We start from the raw sequence: 14,108 nt of genomic DNA, 5'->3' as shown, positions 1-14,108 counted from the left end.
TCAAACTCTTCCAAAATGTAGCAGAGGGAGGAACACTCCCAAACTCATTCTATGAGGCCACCATCACCCTGACACCAAAACCAGAAAAAGTCGTCACAAAAAAAGAAAACTACAGGCCAATATCACTGATGAACATATATGCAAAACTCCTCAACAAAATACTAGCAAACAAAATTCAGCAGCACATTAAAAGGATCATACACCATGATCAATTGGGGTTTATCCCAGGAATGCAAGGATTCTTCAATATACGCAAATCAATCAATGTGATACAACATATTAACAAATTGAAGCATAAAAACCACATGATCATCTCAGTAGATTCAGATAGAGCTTTTGACAAAATTCAACACCCATTTATGATAAAAACTCTCCAGAAAGTAGGCATAGCAGGAACTTACCTCAACATAGTAAAGGCCATATATGACAAACCCATAGCCAACATCATTCTCAATGGTGAAAAACTGAAACTATTTCCACTAAGATCAGGAACAAGACAAGGTTGCCCACTCTCACCACTATTATTCAACATAGTTTTGGAAGTTTTAGCCACAGCAATCAGAGAAGAAAAGAAATAAAAGGAATCCAAATTGGAAAAGAAGTAAAGCTGTCCCTGTTTGCAGATGACATGATATTATCCACAGAGAATACTAAAGATACTACCAGGAAACTACTAGAGCTAGTCAATGAATTTGCTAAAGTAGCAGGATACAAAATTAATGCACAGAAATCTCTTGCATTCCTATATGACTAAACTACCCAAAGCAACCTACAGATTCAGTGCAATCCCTATCAAACTACCAATGGTATTTTTCACAGAACTGGAACAAAAAATTGCACAATTTGTAATGGAAACACAAAAGACCTCGAATAGCCAAAGCAATCTGGAGAAAGAAAAATGGAGCTGGAGGAATCAGGCTCTCTGACTTCAGACTATACTGCAAAGCTATAGTAATCAAGATAGTATGTAACAGGCATGAAAACAGAAATGTAGATCAATGGAACAGGACAGAATGCCCACAGATAAACCCACACACCTATAGGTAACTAATCCATGACAAAGGAGGCAAGACTATACAATGGAGAAAAGACAGCCTTTTCAATAAATGGTGCTGGGAAAACTGGACACCTACATGTAAAAGAATGAAATTAGAACAGCCCCTAACACCATACACAAAAATAAACTCAAAAGGGATTAAAGACCTAAATATAAGGCCAGACACTATCAAACTCTTAGAGGAAAACACAGGCAGAACACTCTATGACATAAATCACATCAAGATCCTTTCTGACCCACCTCCTAGAGAAATGGAAATAAAAACAAAAATAAACAAATGGGACCTAATGAAACTTAAAAGCTTTTGCACAGCAAAGGAAACCATAAAGAAGATGAAAAGACAACCCTCAGAATGGGAGAAAATATTTTCAAATGAAGCAACTGACAAAGGATTAATCTCCAAAATACACAAGCAGCTCATGCAGCTAAATATCAAAAAAACAAACAACCCAATCCCTAAATGGGCTGAAGACCTAAATAGACATTTCTCCAAAGAAGATATACAGATTGCCAACAAACACATGAAAGGATGCTCAACATCATTAATCATTAGAGAAATGCAAATCAAAACTGCAATGAGGTATCACCTCACACTGGTCAGAATGGCCATCATCAAAAGCTCTAGACACAATAAATGCCGGAGAGGGTGTGGAGAAAAGGGAACATTCTTGCACTGTTGGTGGGGATGTAAATTGATACAGCCACTATGGAGAACAGTATGGAGGTTCCTTTAAAAACTAAAAAGTGAACTACAATATGACCCAGCAATCTCACTACTGGGCATATACCCTGAGAACACCATAATTCAAAAAGAGACATTTACCACAATGTTCACTGCAACTCTATTTACAATAGCCAGGACATGGAAGCAACCTAAGTGTCCATCGACAGATGAATGGAAAAAGAAGATGTGGCACATATATACAATGGAATATTACTCAGCCACAAAAAGAAACAAAACTGAGTTATTTGTAGTGAGGTGGATGGACCTAGAGTCTGTCATACAGCATGAAGTAAGTCAGAAAGAGAAAAACAATATCGTATATTAATCCATATATGTGGAACCTAGAAAAATGGTACAGATGAACCAGTTTGCAGGGCAGAAATAGAGACACAGATGTAGAGAACAAACGTATGGACACCAAGGGGGGAAAGTGGCAGGGGGTGGGGGTGGTGGGATGAACTGGGAGGTTGGGATTGACATGTACACACTAAGATGTATAAAATACATAAGTAATAAGAACCTGCTGTATAAAAAATAAATAAAATGAAATTCAAAAAAATAAAAAGTGAGAGAGTGGCATGGACATATATACACTATCAAATGTAAAACAGATAGCTAGTGGGAAGCAGCTGCACAGCACAGGGAGATCAGCTCAGTGCTTTGTGACCACTTAGAGGGGTGGGATAGGGAGGGTCAGAGGGAGAAGCAAGAGGGAGGGGATATGGGAACATATGTATATGTATAGCTGATTCACTTTGCTATACAGCAGAAACTAACACAACAATGTAAAGCAGATATACTCCAATAAAAATGTTAAAAAAATAATAATTTTGTCACTCTAGTACTTGTACTTAAAAATGAAACCACTTTGAAATCACTTCAGAGAGGCAACTGACTTGAACATGGGTTCACCTGGGTGTGTGATACTTTTACGTTATTGAGCTTATGTTTCTTTTGCTAAGATAGATGACTATGGTTTAAATGTTTACATATCAACAGGATACTCCTCTCTGGATCCTTCTATAGGAAACCCAATGGCTCTGGCAATGGAGTTAAAGACTAAAGGGGAGTCTGGGTTTAGCTTGGAAGGCCAAGAAAATTTATACAGATATCCATGCTTCTAAAACCAGAAATGAATCAGATCTAGCATGAGGAAACAGGGCTTTCCAGAAATCTACTAATAAATAATTTGATTAAGCTCAAAGAAGGAAAGAACACAGCCATTTGCAATATAAAATGGATGGAATCCCAGATGGGGAGTCAACCGAGATAAGGTGAAGAGACAAAGTAAACATACCAAGAATAAAGAATCACAATATGAACTGTCATATATGAAAATTAAAACTGAATTATGTAACTAGTCTTTTTTTGTTCTTTATTTTGAGCTAGAGATCTGGTTTTAGGACCCTGAATACCTTCTATCCTAAGGGTGTTTTTGAAGGGTGTTTCCCAAAAAGAAAGCTAGCTTCATGCCTGGAAAATTGCTTGCTAGCTCCAGTTCTCAGGGAACGAGTTCCAGCTGACCTGTTCTTGCTCCTTTGAAGTCTGATGGGATCAGAGCCACAATGAAGTCAGAATTGAACAGGCGTGAAGTTCTGAATAATCTGAAGTTTATCTGAGGGACTTTCTGCCTCCTTTACCACTTTTGCGTAATTATCATGACGTGAAAGTAAGATATTCCCGGAAACCTACAGTTTTGTAACAAGAATCTAATGATAGAAGACAAAATGTTTCCCAGTGTAAAAGAAGCACTAGCACAGTTTGACACCAGCCTAAGTGACCACATGAACATCTGTAAAGAAGAATGGAAGGAACCGTCAGCCTGCAAATCTATGAAAAGGTGCCAGAGCCACAGGGTGGCAATTTGCAGGCAGCAACATCGAGGTGGAACAGAAAGGAAATCTGGCATAAACAGTGTCACTGCAGAAATACCCATGTTTGTGAGAAAAGCCTTCCTTTCCCTATAGCGGAAATAATTTTTAGATATTTCAAGTCAAAGTTTTGATTTTATTTATTTTTCTTGTTCAGTGGATCAGTGACATGTTTCACAAGGAGTGGGGGCTGGGAGAGTTCACCTCTGGACACTGGACTGGAACAAAAAGTTAGTAGACATGCAGATTCAATTTTGGGAAGATGGTCTAAAACCCTGGGGCTCTGGGGCTGAAAGAGGTCTGTCTTTGAGAACAAAAGAGAGGAACATAGTATTAGCACAGCATAAGGTCTGATCGATGACCCTCCCCCTCAACTACCTCAGCATTAAAGCTCCAGGAAGAAATGTTCACTGAGTGATCTTTAATAAGTGTTTATTGACTGAATGAATCTCAACAGAGACTCCGAAATCCTCTGGCAGTGGTGGCTTGTGCCTTGCTTTCCGCCTTTGGGTATCTGATTTATAAGAGGCCCCATGTCAGCCTGAGGTGTACAGAGTAGATACAGAGCATGATATGCTGAGTCAGAGGGGGGCCTAAGATAGTTATCTCCACTCCCCACACCCACTCAGCTTGTACACAGTTTGCAAGAGATCTCAAAATCACTGTGTGTCCCTATGGGGGTCTATAGAAGTGCTTGGATGGCTGGTAGACCAGGAAAGGGACTTAGGAGAAGGTCAGTGCCCAGGAGGTACATGGACCTTGAGTGACCAACCATCGTGGTTTACCCATAACTGTGAGGTTTCTCCAGGTGAAGGGTTCTCAATTCTAAAAGCAAGACAGTCCTTGACAAACTGGGACAGGTTACCTTCTTACCCAAATCCCAAAACGTGAGCCCAGCAGGAGCCACAGCCAGCAGGAAGAACTGCCAGAGCAGTGGGGAGCCCAGAAGGAACCTGAGTAGAGCACGTGGAGCAACGCCCAATCCTCTGATGATGTTACATAGTTAGCTGGGCCTGACCCAAGGGCTATGCTGGAGGGGTCAAGGAGGACACTTGAAATGGGACAGCAGCGCCGAATGGGAGCTTGACCTCTGACTAAGTTTGAATCCCATATTGACTTATATATATAGTTATTAGGGTACCCGAAGGTATGTGCTCCGATATTTATTTTTTGCTGCTATTGACTGGAACTGGGAGCTTACGAACAAATGAAGATCAACTTTAGAAAAAAATATGTTACATGTATTCTTCATCTCAGGACTGTAAATCTTAAACTTGCTTTTATAAGAAGTCATGACCTCCTTCTGAATTGTTACTATTAATCTATTTATTCATTGTTCACCTTTCCAGCAGAGTTAGCTTAGTTTTGAAGCACCTCACACTGTATCTATCCAACCCTCATTTAAGTGCTCTTATAAAAAATCATATACTTTCCTTTCAAGGAAAAAAATATAGAACAAACTGGGTAGGTGTTCTTGAAAAGAAAGCACTGAATTAAAAAACCAAAAACCGGGTCTGTGATTATGCATTTCCATCCAAAAATAAAATGAAGACTTAATTACTAACTCAGAAATAGGATCCAGTCCCTTCGCAGTTTCTCAAGGGGTAATTTTGTGGGCTGTACTTAAGCTGGGATGTCTACTCTTCCTTTTCCGCTTTCTGTGCTATCCAGAACATTTACTGGTTTTGTTTCTTAATATATTTACAAGGGAGGTTATAGAAAAGGTATAGAAGATTCTAATTCTAATGAACTACTTTTACCAGGTTTTCTATGAGATGCTGACTAACGATATAAATTTGCTTTGGCCTCTGAACAGCCATTTAGTCCCCAGGTTCCAATCTCTAGGGGACATCACTGGCATGCAACTTAATATATCCTAAAATAAATTCATCATCTTTTGTTTCAAAGCCATTTCCATAATTAGGAATTTGTTGTCCTGTGTTCTAGTAAAAAGATGGTATTGGTTTATTTTAGACATGGAAGATGAAAAAAGGACAGATGCTTTCAACTCCAAGAAAAATAATAGTTGACTCACAGTGACTTAAATAAACAAGGATTGCTTTTTTTCCTCACACAAAAAGGAGTGAAGGTGGTTGCTGACTGTGGTTCACTGGAGCTCTGGTTTTCTTGATCATACAGCTCCAGGCATGGTGTCTGCATTTGAACAAGAACAGTGGAGAGTAACAGGGGACCTCTGTATCAGAAAAGTAAAAGTTTTCTCAGAACACCTTAGCTGACTTCTGCGTACCTCTCATTAGCCAGGACTGTGTCACATCATCACTGCGGATGACAAAGAAAAAAAAAATCTCTCCCTGGCAGCTAATCTACGAGGGTGATCTTAGGATTGATGTAAGTCACAGATAGCAAAACGGACTTTACTGTTACTCACAAAACAGGAAAAAAATTGCCAAACCAGTCATGAACACCACTTACTTCAGCTCAAAATATTTTAACACCAGCTTCTCCATTCCATGTGACGTGAATCAGAATCATAGACAAACAAACAAGAGCTCTGCAGGGATTCACAAGTTCTACCCTCTACTGCAGCAACTCTCCTAGTTTATAAATTATGACCAGTACCTGCCAGGACCCTCCCAGGACTGACTCAGACCCCCAATACACTTTCCTCACTCCCTTCCTCTCCCCACCTCCCTCTGAGAAGACCCTTGGTTCTCTTTTGGTTCCCACTTGCAGGAGGAAGTAAATAAACCTAACTTTAGTTATAGGAGTGTTTTTGCAGGCTTTTGTCTCTCAGATTTTCACACCCAGAAAGAGGATAGAGAGAAGTGGGTCGAAGACAGGAGTTGAGTCTGGTGCCTGAAGATGTTTGCCACAGGGAACCAACAATGTGAGGGTGCAAAGGAGCAGATAAAAAATGGTACTCATGCAAGGAGAAACAAGGAGATTATCTGCTAGATATCTTACTGTTTACGGAGAATATTCTAGCAACTGAGCATTTGATGAAGTCCTCCTCCCTAAGAGCAGGGTCTCACTCGAAGGGTAAGGCTACAGGCTCCTGACATTGGAAGAGGCTTCCTGCCCACTACTCACCCTCTCCCTTTCCGGTTCTTCTGCTGTTTATGAAATACAGCTGAAGAAACCAGAGGTCCTCAATAGATAAGCACGATGTTTTGTCAGACACAACACCTCATTGTTTAATCTGCAGATGTGTGCTTGTACGATACATGTATCCAACTGCCTTCTTGAAATGTCCACTTAGATGTCCAATAGACCTTTCAACTCCTGCCCAACAGTGAATTCCTGATTTTTTTCTTCCACCCCATGACTAATCTTCTCTACCACTAGCCTTCCCATTGGAGGACATGGTAACTCCTTCCTTCCAGTTGCTGTTACCAAATCATTTCGGTTTATCCTTATAGCTTCTCTTCCTCTCATGCCTCGAAACCAATCCATTAAGAAATCCTACTGACCAACCCTTCTCAGTATATTCAGAATTGACCACATGACACTACCTCTTGCGCTAACAGCACCCCAGTCTTAGGCCACCAGCACCTCTCACCTGGATTACTATGACAGGCTCCCAGCTTCTACCTCTCGTCCTCCCACAGCCAGGGTTATCCTTTACAAATGTAAGCTAAAGCATGCCACTGCTCTACTCAGAAACCTGCAATGACTCCCTAGTTCTCTCACAGTAAAAGCCAGATCCTTACAGTTACCTACAGGTCTCCAGGCCCTGGCCTCTAGGATTGCTCTGGCCTCCTCTTATGCGGCTCTGCTCCTCGTCCTTCCAAACTTGCCACCCTGGCCCCTTGTTAACCCTAGATGATACCAGGCAGCCTTGTTGCATTGACTATTCTCTCAGCCTGTAATGCTCTTTCCCCAAATTGGTGAATTCTATTACTCTTTCAGGTCTTGAACTAATAATTGAGGCTAACTCTGACCAACCTATTTAAACAGCAACTCAACACTCATCTGTTGAAATGCCAGTCCTCCTTGATTTGCTCAACATTTTTTCTTTCTTTTTTTATAGCACTTATTCCTTCTAACTTACTATAATATTTATTTATCACGTCTGTGCTTCCTCCCCTTCCCCGAGAATGTGAGCTTCGCAGGTGCAAGGATCTTTGTCCGTGTTGTTCAGTGATTTATCCTAAGTGCCTAGAACAGTGTCTGACACCATGGATGCACTCAGAAAATACTACTGAACAAATAATTCTATCGCTTGGCATGCTTGCTCTTCCTAGATTCAACGCTGTGTTCAGAAAGCAAACAAACAAACAAAACAGGGCACGTGTAAACCCACACCCAGAAAAGAAAAAGAAGTCCAACTCACAGGGTATGTCAGCATGACACACAGCAAGACTCCTTTAGAATCATCTGCCCAAACTATCTCCCTAAGCTCTACTCATAAAATCATTGCAGCTGCTCCTATAATCTCTAAACATTTTATAAAAATCATGCCTGTGATTTCTATTTTTTTACCCTATATTTTCATTTATGCTTTTTAAATTTTTTCAAAAATAGCTCTCAAATCAATCAAGCTGAAATTTGAAAGGATAAAGGAGACAGTGTAGGCTTGCTTAGGGAGAATTTAGGTAGTCTGAAAATAAAATGGTAGAGATCAGGCAGTTGCAAAGTTTCAGTCAGTGAGGGGGAAAAGATCAAACCAGAAAAGAGCCAGGGATGTATCATTAAAATATTATCTGATGGGTCACAGCTATGTGAGGACAGGGTACTCTCATATGCAAAGACACAGATTAAGGGTGAGCTCATCAATGAGCCCCTCAACGGTTTGAATAAGGTGAATACAGCCCTGTATCATACATGCAAAAACACAGCACTTCACAGATTAAGATTCTGAACTGGGCACATTTTGTGTGAATAAAGGAATCTGCTATTTCACCATTGGTAATTAACGTGCAGAAATCATTGCCCTGGTGATCATTTCAAAATATATGTAAATATCAAATCATCACATTGCACACCTGAAACGAATACTATGTTATGTGCCAATTATACCAAAAAAAGAAGTCATTGTCCTCAAAAAGTAAGACAAGCAGAAAACGTATTCAATAGTGGCTTTAGGAAGTTTGTGGTGCATCAGAGGTGACTACTTCCCTGTAGTCACTCTTCTGGGTTATCACCCTGGAGGATAAGAAAGACATATTCCTTGTTCTGTCAGCTACAGGATACTTGGCAACATAGACAGTTGCATGACACCATTTTGGCAAAAAACTGTTTTGTATATTTCTCTACCTGCCAAAAATTGAAATTTGCAACCCCTATTCTACATCGTCTCTTGTGTTGTTCTCCTTACCAGGAGTGCCTGGTTCGTTTACCAAAATCTTCTTCTGGAGATATTTTAACTCCTAATCTCGCCATGGGGGTAAAACAGTAAAATCTCAACAGCTCATCCGCACTTCTCTGGTAGCAAACAATTTAAATTTAATGCCCAGGAAACATGCTGTTTGAAGTGAAATAGCAACATCACCATAAAATCTAGCAGTTTATGAAAGCTGGATGAACTAACTTGGGTATTATTGACAGAAATTATTGTATCATTAAAGTTACTGACATGGAAAATGAACAAGGTACTAAAATGACTCAATATACTGTCTATTACTAAGAAGGAAAGTCTTCCTGTATGGAAAACCATTATTAAAATTTATGAATACACATCTAATATCAGAATATATTATCTTAAAACATTCATCTCTCAGTTTTTGTGATTACTGCCACCACTTGCTTTAGGCAGAAATAACAGCTATTACATTATTGATGGTTCAAAAATTAGTATATTTTTATTAAAATTGTTTGCTGTTCTGTTTAAATATAAACTGTTTAGACTATCAGGACCCATATCTGCGTATATGTAATAAAAATAAGCACTATGTTATGTTTTATTATAAACATATTAAAGTTTTAAAAAGGTACATTCTACAGACATCATAAACTGTAATTTACCGTTCATGTGAATACTACTTTATTAAGATTATATGGAAGCGAGCTTATTTCATAATGGATGATTTTTGTATATTTTTAAGATTCATTATATGTCTTTGGATGACTTCCCCAAGGATCCCCTCTTAAATGAACTAAGATTATTAGAGACTTAAGGTCTGTACTTTACTGGGGGCTGGCTGAGACTTCTAGAACTTTTATCTTCAAAATATAAAATTAATAAAACTCTTTTCAGAATAACATAGCCCTCTCATAAAAGATCTGAAAATAGGACAGAATATCACCTAAATTCACTGGGTTAAATTCAACTCAAAATTAGATGTAGTTTGTTTGTGGGCAAAACATCTCAAAATGAAATTTTTTCATGTTGGAACGAAAGGCACTTTTTAGAAGTATGTTAAGGTAGTATATGTAATGCTGTCATAATATTTCATATAAAGGTTGTATCTTTCCACCATGTGAGAGGTCAACTAAGTTTTTACAAAAAGTTTCTCCCCAGATTTGCAAAAACTGACAAAGATGAGATCTTGTAATAATATTTCAGTATGTCTGTTTTGTAAGCAGACTCAACTACGTTAAATATTCTACTTCAGTAAATCCCCATACTGCCTGCCAACACATTTTAATGTTTCTTTTCCTTCAGGAGGGGCCTTTAGAGGGAACCATATACTGAGGATGAGTAATGACCAAGACAAGAAGAAGAGGGACATTTCTGCTGTGGGCATCAGAAGCAAAACTAAAAATAAACTAAGTTCCTTTTCCAGCTGTTGCTTGCAAAACTACATGCATAATGCTCACATTCACCAAGGGAGGCTGAATGGGTTAATGTGACATCACATATTGTTCTGTCATATATAACCATGTCCTGATATAAACATCACTGCTAACATCACAAACAAAAGCCACAGGCACGGCAAGTGGCTCCTGTCTCCTTACCCCTTACAGGGTTGTGTGTTCGGGTGTTTCACTTGTCCTACAACAAAAACATGAATTCTGAAAATCTGAACAATTCGAGGAAGGATGAAAGGCCGTTTACCTGTCTATGATGGCACACATATCAATGCTGACATTCGCAAAACTTCCTGGCCTCCTTTGTGCCACTTCGTATAAATTTACAAGTTGATCATCCACTTGAATGAGCTGCATGCATCCTTGGAATGAAGGCTGAAGGACAGAGTGACTTGAGTTATTCATCTGGTTCCGATAACCTGTGAGAGAGAAAAAAATGGGAATGTTGAATTCTGTGTCCAGCATGCTTCACTAAAATTCCTCTGGGTGTTTTCCCTGACCACAGCCATCGTATCCAACTACTGTGTTTCACTGATCCTTGCTGTTGTACTCAGTGTGGAAGAATGAAGTCTTTTGAGAAAACAGTATTATTTCAGGGGAAGCTGTTAAGGGTTGAACCTAGGCAAATGTTTGTCTCTGGTCTATGTCTATGAAGCATCCTTCATATTTTCTCTTTTGACACCTTCTTTTTCACTCTGCCACATCTCTGTCCATCTGCTCACGGCTATACTTCTTCATGTGACCCTGTCTTCAGAGATCAGGATGTAAAATTTTAGACCTTTCCCAACTATCCAAGCTCCTTCCTTTTATGTCTTTAATATTTACTGTTATTTTCTTAATTCCTCAGAGGTCTGTTATTCGGATGTCAAGAAGCTAAACTTACTATTATCAACTAAGGTGGGTTTCTTTTATAGATTAATATCTAATTCAATCCAAAGAGACATTTGCATTACAAATGATTTCCCAATTTATAAAACCCAAAGAAACATAAAGAGATAAATTTAGGCATAAGGGTCAGCCACATTGCTCTGAATATTCATCTCATATAAGGTACCTAAAATGGTATAGGTAGCATAAGTGATAAGAAGTGAAACTAAAAGCTTAGAAGAATGAATAACAAAACAAAAAAAGAAAGTTTCTCTTAGGGTCAGCAACTACTGGTTCTATTACAGAGTAGGATGTACATATACTAAGGTTGAGATCAGATAATTTTAAAAATTTTATTGCAAAGTAACTTTAAAATAGCACCACAAATAAACTTCCTTTATGCCTCTCAATAGAAAAAATCATAATTCATATTATGCATAGAAAATCTGCAGGCCATATGGAATAACATTTCTTGATCACATTAAATATCTCCACAAAGTCCCCCAAATGAACTTCACCTATCAGAGCAAATTTAAACTGTAGTAATTTGTCTGCTTAAAAATCGTAAGTTATTCACACATTCTTTTCAATCTAATATTATAGCTATAGCAAAAAAACAATTTATACAAAATGGGTTGGTATCAGGATGTGCCATTAATTGGATAAAAGGGAATTTTCAATAAAAACTTGTCCAAAAGATGACCATTAAGTGATTTTTTATTTTATTTAAAATATTTATTTATTTTATTTTATTTATTTATTTATTTTCGCTGCACCGGGTCTTAGTTGTGGCATGCAGGATCTCAACTTGCGGCATGTGGGCTTCTTAGTTGTGGCATGCGAACTCTTAGTTGTAGCATGCATACGGGATCTAGTTTCCCCACCAGGGAGCAAACTCGGGCCCCCTGCATTGGGAGCGCGGAGTCCTACCCACTGGACCACCGAGTACAGAGTCCTACCCACTGGACCACCAGAGAAGTCCCCATTAAGTGATTTTTTTTTTTAAATGTCCTATTCTGTTTGACTAGTAATAGTAGTTTAGAACAATAGAAATCTCTTTCTCCCTTTATTAATGGGTTACAATAATTAAAATCTAATAATTATCAATTGAATCCTTTTTAAGGATTAATCACAGAAGTGTATACAATCATTTTCCATCAACATAGTAATATGTAAAAATATGATTATACTTAACTTCTTGGCTTAAAAATAAATAAGGCTCTATTTCAATGTCAAACATATGGCTTTTTTTTTTTCTTTTCTCTTTTCTGAGTCACTTTTTTTTTTTTTTTTTTCATTTGCATTGACTTAATCCTCTCAGAAAATTGCTGATCTTAGCTAAGTGGTCTATTTAGACTAGCTATATGCATACATATGATTTTCACTCTGCCTAATCAAGATAAAATTGAATGGAGTTTAATGTCTAAACTTAGCAAAGAGAAAACATCCAGCTGTAACTTTACTGACTATTCTTAACATGACAATCACATGATTCTGTTTTTTGAATACTTGGGAGTCTCTAAATATCCACACTTGCTTTGAAGTATTCCAAAATGGGGACATCTATTGTGAGAACAAGACCTTCTCAGAAGCAAGGCAGCTGCGTAACACACAGATCACTATCAAATGGGTATAGTTAAGTTCATAAAACAAGACTTCATCAGTCACTCATAACAATGTTGTTTGGCCCTGATGAATTCTGGAGTTTGAAATTGTCAATTCCTTTCATTTTCTACACGGGATACATTCTAGGAGAAGATAATTATAGTACAAACTACTACATGTCCATTATAATGTAGCCATGGAGCCTCATGGCTCATGAAGAGGCTGTCAGTAATGACTGAAAGGAAGGTGAGGAAGCAATATTACTGGAAATGGAAGAAAACTGGATCATTGCTGTGTTGCAGTGGAAAGTTTAGCAAAACTGTGATAATGTGGAAAGGAAAACACTGTACTTAATGAACTGCATAACCTAGCTAAGGACATTTCCACACAGAGTACTCTGGCGTCTTCTCTTTGTTTATAGTAAAAGGGAAAAAGAAGAGAGAAAAACTAAAGACAAACTGCTAAATATAAGGAAGCTAGGTCTTGATGGATTTGAAAATAAAATATTTTCTTAATTTCAGTCTCTCCAGATGTTGAACGCAAAAAAATTAAGAAATCACTTCATGGCAAATTTCTACTACCAGGAAAACATGATCTCAAGATGATAATGAGGTGTGGCTATAAAATCCATATTAAGACCTCAGAAATATCTTAGATGGTGCCTCCAAGAACCATTCATTCAGACAAATTAACGTCTAGCCAGCTTACCGGTATGTCTCCCAGAGCCTCTGAGTTAAACAATAATGGTTCTAATAATCTTATGGACATTTTCCCCTCAGCATGTCAGCGGAAGCCCAATGTGAAAAAGAGCTTATCTTTATGAAAGTGTGGATATGGCTTTTGTTTAATGAAGTAAAGCTAAACAGCATTCATAGGAAGCCTACATATTTTTAAGAGAACTGTACTAGTAGAATGTTGACCACTCCCTTATAGTTAGCAATGGGTTAAAGATGTTGAGTCTCTGGTACTGAAATTCCGGGTGCTCTAACACCCTCCTACGCTTGAAATGGAGGACAGCATATTATTATTTATTTCTGTTATTGTTCCCTGTATGTACAAATATAATTTCAGTAAAAAATCTTAGTGTAATAGTGTCTGTGATACTTTCAGTGACTAAAGCTTAGGATTTAACCTACTTAGTAGATTAACAGCAGGACTGACTGGAGAAAAAAATTTGCAGCTGGGATTTTGAGGGTCAGAAATGAATAGATATAAAATGGATAGAGGGTTAAACTCAACTAAAATTTGCCAAGTTATAAAAATTAAAAACAGG

At 38.1% G+C, this 14,108-nt stretch overlaps 1 protein-coding gene across 10 annotated transcripts in view; it reads right to left on the bottom strand.

The window, feature by feature from the left end:
* CNTNAP2 (contactin associated protein 2) overlaps positions 1–14,108 on the bottom strand; it is a 977,311-nt gene that overhangs the window by 863,333 nt on the left and 99,870 nt on the right. For all 10 annotated transcript variants that reach the window (XR_013829659.1, XR_013829660.1, XR_013829661.1 and 7 more), the window contains one exon: positions 10,611–10,782. Coding sequence is in view for 3 of the 10 variants with exons in the window: in XM_079931141.1 (XP_079787267.1) it covers positions 10,611–10,782 (172 nt within the window). In the remaining 7 variants the exon portion in view is untranslated. The remainder of the gene's footprint in view (positions 1–10,610; positions 10,783–14,108) is intronic.

The sequence above is a fragment of the Stenella coeruleoalba genome (genome assembly GCF_951394435.1).
Source record: "Stenella coeruleoalba genome assembly, chromosome: 9".
NCBI lineage: Eukaryota > Metazoa > Chordata > Mammalia > Artiodactyla > Delphinidae > Stenella > Stenella coeruleoalba.
This window is presented reverse-complemented; position numbering and strand designations above follow the sequence as displayed.